This window comes from Egretta garzetta, unplaced genomic scaffold (assembly GCF_000687185.1).
Source record: "Egretta garzetta isolate BGI_Z169 unplaced genomic scaffold, ASM68718v1 scaffold172, whole genome shotgun sequence".
In the NCBI taxonomy this organism is placed as follows: domain Eukaryota; kingdom Metazoa; phylum Chordata; class Aves; order Pelecaniformes; family Ardeidae; genus Egretta; species Egretta garzetta.
In genome coordinates this window covers 4,342,618-4,354,558 of record NW_009258951.1, presented here as the reverse complement: position 1 = coordinate 4,354,558, position 11,941 = coordinate 4,342,618, and the positions used below count along the sequence as shown (strand labels likewise).

General features: G+C 36.7%; 1 protein-coding gene across 4 annotated transcripts in view; it reads right to left on the bottom strand.

The window, feature by feature from the left end:
- SMC4 (structural maintenance of chromosomes 4) overlaps window positions 1–11,941 on the bottom strand; it is a 39,474-nt gene that overhangs the window by 6,497 nt on the left and 21,036 nt on the right. For all 4 annotated transcript variants that reach the window (XM_035889936.1, XM_035889938.1, XM_035889939.1 and 1 more), the window contains 11 exons: window positions 11,606–11,756; window positions 10,668–10,832; window positions 9,588–9,821; window positions 8,800–8,993; window positions 7,059–7,212; window positions 6,268–6,493; window positions 6,090–6,169; window positions 3,981–4,133; window positions 3,707–3,833; window positions 2,057–2,246; window positions 1,083–1,227 (listed from right to left, as the gene is read on the bottom strand). In XM_035889936.1, the coding sequence (XP_035745829.1) occupies window positions 1,083–1,227; window positions 2,057–2,246; window positions 3,707–3,833; window positions 3,981–4,133; window positions 6,090–6,169; window positions 6,268–6,493; window positions 7,059–7,212; window positions 8,800–8,993; window positions 9,588–9,821; window positions 10,668–10,832; window positions 11,606–11,756 (1,819 nt within the window). The remainder of the gene's footprint in view (window positions 1–1,082; window positions 1,228–2,056; window positions 2,247–3,706; window positions 3,834–3,980; window positions 4,134–6,089; window positions 6,170–6,267; window positions 6,494–7,058; window positions 7,213–8,799; window positions 8,994–9,587; window positions 9,822–10,667; window positions 10,833–11,605; window positions 11,757–11,941) is intronic.

Sequence of the window (11,941 nt, the reverse complement as noted above, 5' to 3'; positions counted from 1 at the left end):
GTCCTTGCCGGGGTAAAGCCCTGCCCAGCCACGACTGAACCATCAGGGTGTTAGCAACATTCTTCTCATCCCAAATCCAAACCACAGCGCCATGCCAGCTACTAGGAAGAAAATTAACTCTATCCCAGCTGAAATCAGGGCAATGCTGCAGTTTATATTTTCATTTCAGATCTGCATCAAACAATTCTTACACTTGGATGTTTTTAGCTAAGTGGCAGTTTTAGAGAAAGACAGTCTCAAAGAAACAGCTTTATCTGAAAGAATTTCAGTCATCCTGGTTGTTTTCATTCTCTCTTGTACATAAATCTGAAGTCCCAGATAACGGGAAAAAAAATAAATCTATTTTTAAGCAAATTTTAAAACCAATAATTTCTTTGGGGAAACTTGGTTTAAGTTTTTCCTTAGCTTCAGAAAACTGGATCAAGATATATTTCCAGGTAAATCTAAAAAAAAGAAAAAAAAAAAAAAAAGAAAAAACCACACCATTCCCATTCCCTGACCATCATGGAATGCCACTCTGCAGCTGTACAACAAAATTTGCATAAGAATAGAATAGAAGGCTGTAACTAGGATATAGTAAGGACATAACTCATCATCCTGATTTTACCTGAAGACCAGACTGCTTAGCAGGACTGTTTTACCCTTTTTTTTTCCCCCCCAACATCTGTATTTAATAATTAATCAAAGTTGACCTTTAAACAAAATTATTGATTTTGCATGAATGCACACCATATATTGTGGGATACAGAAAGAACGTTCTTTGCCATTTTATCCCCACATGAATTTTTGGAGGAGGAGAGAAGCAACGTAGAAAAAAAGATACTTTAGACAAGCATTGTCAAGTCAGAAGCTTAAATGGCAAAGTAGGAGGGATTTTCTGGTTGTTATCTTTTTTTCTTTGAAATAAATGAAGGTTCTATCAGTTAATGCAACCCCTTGCTAGGGCTGCCTGGAACGTCTAAGGATGAAGGCTAACAGACATCAGCTGTTAGGACAACTCTGGCACAACAACTATTATCTAAAATATATTTCACAGACTGGATCCTCTATGAAGAAATACACTAAATTAACAGGACACTTACTTCAGCTTGCCTGCAGTCATTTATAACCTCAGTAGCTTTTTCTTCTAGAGTAGTCAGCTCTTCTGTCAAGTCTTTAATTTCTTTCTCATTATTTTTAATTTCCTTCTCCGTGCAAAGAACAGCCTCTTCAGATTTTTTCAGGTTTCTGCATGGGCACAGAGATGTTTGTATACCTCACATGAGTGCAAATACGACATAAGATAATCTGGAAACACAATCTTACTTACGAAGATTGTTCAATAGCTACTGACAGCCAAACAGGAAATGCTTATTTATGTGTGAACTCTCAGACTCCTGAGATATCCAAGTGAAACAAAGTTGTCTCCCTCAAACATACAGCAGACAGGCCTCATTAAATGACTTAATCTGTTCTTTCAGAGATGGTTTTGACATTTGTTCTGAGTATTCACTATGTATTGTTAAGGTAACATAAAAAAAAAAAAAAAAAATTTTTTTTTTCCTGACGTGCCTCATAAAATTAGTCCCTTCAGATTTGAACTGCTCCATTGTGTGGCAATTAAGTGCTGTTTTGAATATTTACCCTGAAATATTGTATTTTAGTGATAGCTAAATACTAGCAGAAAAATTAAACGTGCCTTTTAAAGTGCCTATTAGAAACTAAAATTTTTAGTTTTCCTGCAGGCACCGATGCCAACAGATACAGCTCCTTGAAGGCTGACGTGACACTCCTTGGTCAGGTTTCACTAAGCTTTCTAGGTCTCTGATCCTTTGCCTGTGAAGCACACTAACAAAGATTATGGTTCTTAATTAAGAGCCAGTCTCCGTTTGAGGTAAAAATCAGCATAGAGAAAAAGGTTATGACCTCCCTCCAACCATAAGAGGTGAAAACCATCTCCTCTAGCCGGACAAATCCCCCATGGAAAGAAAGGTCCAACTGTGATCAAACACAAATCGCAGCGATTTATAATTACAGCCTAAAGCTTTACTGTTGAGCACACTGGTGTCTACTATACCTTTCCGCAGTCTTGACTGCCACTTGAGCTTTAGTAATAGTTGAAGTACATGCGTCTATTTCTTTGTTGATCTTATCAAGTTTGTCTTGCTGTGCTTTAAGTTTATTATTATTGATCTCAACTATGAGGTTGTGTAATCGTTTAACTTCATTTTCTATTTTACCAGCTTTCTCAGCAACGCAATCATAATCTGTCAATAAACAAAATTGAGTTCAGGTCATTATGCTGTTCCTAGCAACACTGGGCTGCTGTGATGCATCAAGATTTAAGTGAGAAAAAGCTCTGCTGTATGACTACATTGAGAAGTGTTCTTTATACTGTGAAAAATGTTTGTTTGATTGGTTTTTTTTACTGTGGCAAAAAGAAGATTACCAACCACATCTTTCTGAAGCTATTATATGCTACCAAAGCTTTTTTGGTGTCAACCACCAAAATTTTAATTAGATTACTTAAGGCATATAGAGTACTTAAATACATGAGATAGTACATAAGAAGTTATTCCAAGCTCATTCTTTGCATTTAATGGGCAGATGCTCAAAGGGGTTACTCTGTAAGAACTGGCCACTAACGGTTGCTCGGTAGCTGGTATTGCTGTGTCATTAGTACACACACTGAATAATAAGGTAGCCTACTCTACCTTCAAGGTAGGTAAGTTTCCCTATTTAGCTTATTCTTAAAACTCAACAAAATCATGTTAGTAAGTTGAACAGCTTTCAAAAATTAAACAATGTAGCACCTTAGTATTCTAAAGGCAAAACAAACAAACAAAATCCCACACTAAGTTTGCTATAGATTTGTAATTTCCTTTTGGGGACAGAAGGGGTAAAGCAGAGACTTGAAAGGTGGAAGGCAGTCATCTCTCCAGAGGAGAACACAGGGTTGCGTCTCTCCATTATTTGCTAGAAATGTTAGAGAAGATATTTGTAACGTCAAGCCTTTGTGTGACTGAGGAAGTAAACCATTCGTACCCTCTTGATGCTATACTGTTAAAAAGAGGCATAGAGGGAATCCATAGTAGAACGCATTCTCTTTCCTAAAATGCTATGAAAGCAGAATTGTGGGGAAGGGAATTCTGTTTTACTGTGCTCATATTATTCCCTCAGCAAGAAATAGAAAGAAGCAGTCAAGGTTTACTTTACTGAGCCATCAATTACTTGAGAGAAACTGTTATTCAAGTTCTCGAAGTAAACATCTTCCACAAAAAGAACGGGGGTACAGTGGGCCCACAACAGAATACAGGGTGTTCCTTTTATAGTCACGTAATAGTTCTGTTAGAGCATGGCAAAAGCCTTGACTTTATTATCGTTACCCTCCACATTAACAATTCTTATCCCTAATTAAATTAAGTTTCCCTATGAATCTGTATGTAATACAGCCATAAAAATCTAACCAAATAAACAAAAAATACTAAAACTAATGTTTACTTTAGCTTGACTGAAACATGAGCTTAAGCAATTGCAAACACAGGGTTTTCACACTCTAATCTCTAGAAGCACCTTTTATCCCTGTCTTAGAAGAAAAGAGCTTCCAAACCAAGATACAGTACCACACTGGTAATCTGAAAGAACAAAGCCGTAACCATTCATTCCTGTATTAGTAAAAGAACATGACTACAGTTTTTATCTATAATCCCCTCCCCACAAAATGTACCTTTTTTATAACTACTAAGGTTTTTTTCCAATTCCTTCTGTTTGCTTTTGTCCGGAGCAGCAGCAATTACGTTTGCTTCAAGTTCCTTAACTTGGGTTTTTAGATGAATTTCTTGTTCGGATAAACTCTACAGAAAACACAACTGCGTTAGAATCCTGTACTTTAAAAAAGATCCCTGATACTAAGGAGGACTATGGTAAGCTGAGGCTGAGAAGTTATCCCCCTGCACGTTCAAGGAGAAGCCAGATATTGCCTCAGTAATAAACTTGTTCACCTGGATACTTGCTGCATACTTTTCTAAAGTATTTCTCATTTCCTGAACATCCTGGCACAGTCTTCTTATGGCTTCTTCAAGTTGTAGTTTCTCTTCTTCACACTGTACTGCTCTTTTAGAATCCTTCTGCAGCTGAGATTCCATTTTACTGACCTACACAAAAATGAGATATGATCATTTACCTAGTGTCACCACTACAAAACAAAGCAAGATCTCATTCATGTGCTCGACAGCCTCTGATCTCTTAAAACATAAGAAAGTAGAGTAAAAACTTCAAAGTTTGCTTTAGCAGGACAGAATATAGAGGCTGACTGCTCAGAAGATCAATTATAATAGTGAAAACCAAGAGAAGCAAGCATAAGAAAAAGTAAGTTGAAGAATCCCTGTCAAAATAGCTTGTAATGGAGAATTGTTTTAAGGAAATAAAACTAGATTAAGCTTGAAAGGCTTAAGTTGGAGTAGTGAAGGCAGAAACCAAAAACCACACAAACAGAAGTTAGAGGCAATTTTTACTAGAGTTAAGATTTGACATTCGTTGGTTTCTGTGGTGTTAGGAAGACAAGCTTTTGCATGTCGTAACTGACCAAGTGACCAAATCTTGCAATTCGCCTTCAAGAGCAGAAGGAATAAGGATATGTTTCAGACCTCAGCCCATTTTCTGTTTTTACATACAGAGAACTGTCTAACAGGCATGGATATGAATATACTTGTTCTACCTGCAGTCATCCACTATGCTAGACAGGTACAGAGCCAAGACTCTTGAAAATGGAGAAATTGTTATAGCTACTGATCTTTATCGAGTGCCACAGTATCTCTCATGGGCCAAACAGGAAACAGCACATAAGCCTGTCCCTTGGAGAGAACAAACGAATAAATCTAAAGTGTGAAGACAAGAAATAGCAAAGTCCTTTACTAGTAAGATCTAACTATGATCTGCCTTATATATTTATTGACCCTTTACAGGGCTAGGGCAATAACACTGTCCATGAGGTTAGTTTGTTAGTTCTCTACAGGTACAGCATGATCTGAATAGACTTGATCAAACAATCAAAATAACCCTAAATAAACAAAACAAAGCAAACAAACAAGAGTTTTATGTCAAACTCCCCAGGGTTTGCAGAATTTTATCTTTTCTTGGCCAGCGCATTGCTATTTTCCAAGCCGAGTGAAGGTGAAAATGCAGGAGATAGACAAGAGAAGAATAGATATATATTTTAACCTCTTGGTGATAAAACCAACAAGTGCAGAAACATCAGCACTTACAGCAAAGGTGGTGACATGCTTATCTCCTCCCCCAGAGAAATCAGATAGAGAGAGTCTTAAAATTGACTTTGACTTTGAAGCTCTCCAATTTGAAAGTATTTTCACCTAAAAAATACTAACTACTGCTTCCGTGTCCTTAGTGGTAAGGAAATATTCAACCCTTGTGTTGGCTTATAGCTATCATTCCTACAGAGCAAAAGTTTGTTCTCCTGTAGGGAGAGGACTGATGCCAGGAGCCATGGTTTACTTGACAGGTACACAGGGGAGCTTGTCTTCTTGAAGAGGTTTTAACACTTTGATGTTTGATCTCAGTTAAGCTGATCAGCAGATGTAAGGCAAAAAGGACACAAGCTACAGTTTCATCCACACTAAAGAAAACTATGGTCTAAAACCTAAAAGAATTGAGAAGAAAAAACCAAGCTGTATCTTGATATTCCAAAACACTCCTGAAATACAAATTTGAAGGAAAGGTCTGCCACTCCCTGACAAATCTTACACGGGCATGAAACAAAGGACCAAACCTGTCTCTCGTACTGCTCTACAGCTCAATGGTTCCTTGCGATCAGTCTCTTCCATGTTCTCATCCCTACCTTCAATCAGTTTCCAAGCTATCAAAGGTCGCATTAGTATGAGACTATAAATTAAACAATAGGCATACAATAGCTGTGCTGCGAACAAATGCGCTTAAGAGCAATATAACCTGTGAACTTTAAATCATTGTTAATCTTGCATCACAGATTGTTAACTATTTGTGCTGATTTAAAAGGACATCACAGGTGTGTATGAACTGCCAAAACATAAGGAACTTCGACAAAATTCCACTTCTAATGAAAACTACGTACTAACCTCTTCTTCCGAAATATCCATTACAACTGAGGAACCCATTCTGCCCTTCATTATTTTACCCCCACCACCAGTCATTGTTCCTAAATTAAAAGAGACGAAAAGAAGTTAGCAAGCTGATTGTCCTTAGATATCATCTATAAAGTGTTTAAAACATAGTTTTAAGTTTGTACTTAAATACCTGACTGTTCAATGATTTGTCCTTGCAGTGTTACCACCCTCCATCTTTTATCTTTTTGGAATGCTATTCTGGTAGCTTCTTCCAAGTTATTAGCTACTAGGGTATCACGTAATGCGAAATAAAAAGCCAGGCGAACCTTCTCGTCGTCTACTTTCACCAGATCAAACAACCGAGGAGTATTTTCAGGAGTTGGGATTTTTTGAAGTTTTTTTTCCCATACAGCCATCTACACCAAAAAAGTAAATAGACGAATGAGAGATTCCTCAGGATAAATTATGAGGTCGTTTCATTATTCTAAGGTATGTTAAGGCTTTAAAGTACATATAATCGTACTTCAATAAACAGTAAAGCTTCCTTCCTTGGGGGATCGCTACTTAATTTCCAGCACAGTTAAAAACTCACTGATAACTCATTGCTCTCTTTCATAGTTTTCATAGTGTACAGTTACTAGAGTACTTGGTTTATTAAGTTTACCAATTTGATAAAAAATCTAAATATAAAAATACAAAAGAGCAAATGTTTGTTGTACATGTGCAGGTATCTAAAATGCCTTGTAATTCTCTGTAAGCAAACATTAACATTTGGTAGTAGAATATTCTAAGGTACCAACAGCCTGTTAAAACATCTGACATTTTAGCTTTACCTGTATTAATACATATACAGCATAACATATTAATATATAAAATATATATTTATACACATACATATTAATACACTCTACATCTACAGTATTAATAGTGTGCACCTTAGGGTAAATCAACAGTTAGTTTTGCCAAAGCGCTAGTACTTACTTTGTCCAGGGCTATAAATGTGGCAACACCAATTCCTCTTGCCTTTAAGAAGTTCACACATTTCTGTGCAGTATCAATTGTATCAACGACAATGTGGTCTAAGGCACCGCAGGACGATGAAATAGCAACATCATACTTTTCACTGATAGCTCCCTGGGGGGGGTGGAAGGCAGAAGTACAGTGATTGGCTTGGCATCAACAGTTTGTCTTGGTATTAAGAAATAAGTGACAAAACGAATTCTAAAACAATTTGCCGTGAAAGAACTTAAATCTTATTTTACAAATTCTGATACCACACCTGTCTTCTCCTGTGCGCTGCTATGTACGTATTTCTAATGTACTTGTTTCCGTAGTAGAAATTCACATACTTAAGAGCTTCAAAAGGGGTGCTTCTGGTAGAGCAATGTGGTAGCATTGATTTATTTTCTGTAGACAAACGTCAAATTGTATATGCCAGCATCTTAGCTAGGCAGTTTGGCCTAACAAAATAATTTAATGTGTTCCGTGTATGGTTCTACCATTGGTCAGCTGGGCAGGACCTGGCATGTCATATACTTCTGCGTGCTGTCCTGTACTGATCTGAGAAATGGGTACAGGGGTATTCCTCATCTTTGAAAAAATTCTTGTGCATCTGCAGATAAAACCAGCATGGAGAGCCAACTGTGAGTTATCCAAGAACAGATTAACCTCACGCTCCTCTCTGTGGCAAGTGATAACAGAGCATGAGACAAAACACATGCCAGCTGTACTAGACAGTGGTCTGCTGCTGTTTGAACTGTATCCTTTTTTAATAAATCTCTACACATACACTAAATAAACTGAGTTTTCTGAAGCAGAGGTATTTCTTGGATGAACAGGTGGGGAAAAAAAAAGAAAATTGCAGAATACAAAAATAGCACTTTTACATTTACACTGACATGCACATATTGTTCACTGCTAGAAAAAGCTGCAAATTTTCAGAACTTTAAATCAAGACTGTGTGGAAAGAGCTGATAACACTCAACTTTTTGCTGTGACAAGCTTTCCTTGGACTTCTGAAACAACAGTATTGCTCTTTTTGATTTGACATGTATGCAAGTAAAACAAGAGGAAACAAACAGCAAAGAAATGACCACATTTTGTAAATTTTGAAGCAAAAAAAAAAAGTGTACAGTTCTACATTAAGTTACATACAAGTTGCAAGATCTTTTTTTAGGTCTCGTGGCAGTTCTACCAGGTGTATGGTTTACCAATTGATTCTACCTTCTGCAGCATCAGAAGGTAAAGAACACTATTCCCCTATACTGCTCCTGCATCTATGTTCCTAATGTTCAAAGGAATCAGAACCACTACAGCTCTCAGTTGTAGCCCAACACAGAAGCACAGGCAGGACCAAAGCACGGACAGGTTACAAGACATTTTTAGTATCCTCTTGAGCATATTCCCACGGGGACTGCAGTTAAGTGATTTAGCTTAAAGATCAGCCTACCAAAACCACAAAGCTTCCTCATAGATATTGCAGTTAAGTGATTTAGCTTAAAGATCAGCCTAAAACCACAAAGCTTCCTCATAGATACTGCCTTTCCTTAGTGCTGAGCAGAAGAACCTCAACAATCTTCTTTTTTTCATTTATAGCAAGTCCACAGGATTTGCAACTCTGCTCTCCAAATTCATAGCACCAGAGAAGTGAGGAATTCACTCAGTTACAGAAACACCACTCTGTTCATATAACGTTCAAGACTAAAAGTATAATAGCCTTTTAAAATTTACCAGTCTTCCATATAGTCCATGAATATTTCCAGATTTCTTCTGCTGAAGCAGAGCCTCAAGCACTTTTCCCCGACTGCGACTTAGTGCTAAAGAACTTTTGGCTTCTTCTACTTTTAGACGCAGATTTCGAAGAAGATTCTTAGCACCTGATTCTTCTCTCCCCAACTTCTCAAGCTCTTTCTCTTTCTGATGGTTGAAAGACAGACATTATCTTAGCCTCACAATAACTACTGTATTCAGGGAGTCTTAGATTCATGATTATGTGGGCAATGAAACCAGCCACTGAAAAGCAGAATTGCAAACATTTACCACAATAAAGGCTGGCATTTGGATACACTTCAGCTAGCATTGAGTACACTTTGATACAAATACAACAGCTTATGAATTTATGAATCAGACTTAGGACGAGGTAGTGGGATTTTTCTTCTGTGGGGAATGAGAGAGGAGTGAGAAGTGAACTTCAGAGAAGGCTCAGAAACATAGCCATTTATTTATTTTAAATTGTCTCATTATTATATTTAAACTGATTCCCTTGCAGGGATATATAGGATTTAATTTTCAGTGCTTAATGTTAACATTTGCTTAACCCAAAGTAAGTTTGAAATCAAATACTTCATCAGTTAACTGAGTATTAGAATATCGGCTTTAAATGCTATTTTATTGGAAGCAGTTTTTAATTTATTTTCACCATGATTATTCCTAAAACAAGGAGTGGAACTTTGGTTTGTGTGTTGCAACATTGTGTTGTAACTCAAATCATGTATGAAAGTTAAGTCTCACCTCCTTTAATTCCTTTTCAGCTCGTGGTAGTTTTATATCTATATCTTTGATAGCAGCTTTCCTCTCTTTAAGGATTTCTGAAGTAGTCGTCAGAGCCTCCTTTGCCTGATTTAACTGAGACACAGCAGTGTTATGACGGCTGAGATAGATATCAAGCTCTGACTGGGCTACATCCATCTTTGAGCGTGCTTCATTCACTGCTTTACTAAACTCCATAAGCTCTTTCTCTTTGCTCTGTGCGAAAATGGACAAAATTACAATGAAAAACAGACAACTGGAATCTAGTACATCAGTCACAATGTATGAACGAAAAAGAGGAAACAAGCATGTTCTTTTACTAGCTCTCCTGTCAGCAGAAAAAGAGTTACATTCTCTAGAAGAACAAGTATATCTTAATTTATTAACATATTCAGCATGGAAATGAAATACAGCATTTTTCATAATTATAAAGAACATCAGGGAATTATCTTAGAACATTTCTACACAAACTCTGTGTCATTTTCTCAACTTAAAGTTGGGAGGAGCCCTACATGTGCTAAATTACAGATCAACTGGAGAAACCGTGTTTTCAAGCACAGAAAATAATCCCCCACTTTTACAAGATAGATTTCCAGCCTCCGGGTGTTTAGCAATTGGACAGCTAATATCAACAGCAATAACCAAGTGTTATAGTAGTTGTCTATTAATTCAAAGACAAATTACAGCTGTGTGAAAGTCTTGGAATGTACCATTTCAGATCTCTTTATATATTTTTGCGACATATTGGCTTAAACATTTTGATGGGAGAATATTGAAGTGTGTTCAGATAACGCAAGTGTAGAACTATTTAATATACATACATGAATGATATACTTGATCATACATGATCACTATAAAAAGCAAACTTAATGACAAAGATTTAGCTCCGATTATAAATTAAAAATGAATTTCCCAGTTAGCCTCCATTGAACTAAGACATGGAACAGGGTATTTGCGATATAAACCAGCACTCTACAACTGTCTTGTGATTGTTCCGTTCATAAGTGTAAAAGCTATACATCAGTTAACACAGTAAATATAGTAAGTCAAAACAGTTCAAACCTCTTTTTCTTCCTGAAGTCCTCGTGTTTCTTTCTTAAGGCTATCCATAACCTGCTTGAGCTTTTCTTCTTCTTTCTCTTTTGTCTTTTCAAGAAGCTCTTTCTTAGATGTCGCTTCTCTGATAGCTTTTTCACTATTGGAAGGTACATTTTTCAATTCTTCTCCCTACGCAAGGAAAAGACTTTTAACTTCCTCTCCCACTGAAACAAAAGTTTTGCCTTATCTTTAAACCCTGCCTTTCATGTACTATGTAGATGACAAATGTGGTTTTGTAGGGTAAGAGACACTCTGGCTCTGGCAGGAGGCCTGGATGTTATTTGCAGGGCTTGTTCAGTTTAGAGAGAGAACACAGCTTTACACATAAGAACTCAAGTCTTTGAATCACAATAAGGCTTAATTCCGAAATACCTACTGCCAGAAGGCCACTCTTGATCCAAAGAGTGATTTAAGATCTGTAACAACTGGCAAGAACCAACTTGGTAAAATATATCCATTAAATTAACTAAATTAACTAGGGAAACTGAAAAAAAAAATGTTTTGAAAAGGTATTAACTGTGAGAACACACAACATTCCCATTATCTCAACAAACATGATAAAAAGATGCTTCGCAAGCCATGAGACCCAACAGAGCCGAGAAGCAGCAGGAAAGGTTTTGATTTTGCCTTTAGGCTCGTCAGTCTCCCGTAGTAAGATGTGCAATGGTTTAAGGGAGAATAATGCATTACTTCAGTAAGCAATTTGCAAACAAAATCCCTAGCTGATTTAAATGACAAAATATCTGATGAAGAAAAAATTTAAAACGTATTTTTCCATCTTCTTTGTTATACCAAGTACAATTGGTCTCCTTTGCTATTTTATCCCAGCTGCACAAAGATGTTCTCATCTAGAGCAAGCAATTCCATTTCTTTTAAGTAAATAAAGTTGCAGCTCACAATACCTTTTCTTTGTCCTTCTGAAGTTGCTTCTCCAGTTTTTTAGCCTTGCTTTTGGCATGTTTTATATTTTCCCTTACTTTAACATCCTGCAAATCCAACTGAGTAAATTTTTCTTTATTTTCCTCTACAAACTTTGTAATTTTATTGAGTTTCCTAAAGGGGAAAAAAAAGAAAGAACAATCTATTCCATACCCTATAAAAATAATGTCAGCAGAGTTTAGCTTAATAAGTAAGCATATAGAATCTAAACTAATACTACTCAGTTTTTGGGAAAAACATCCAATACTTGCTATATTCACGGTATTTTCCCCAGGGAAATGACGTTTCATCAGGAAAAA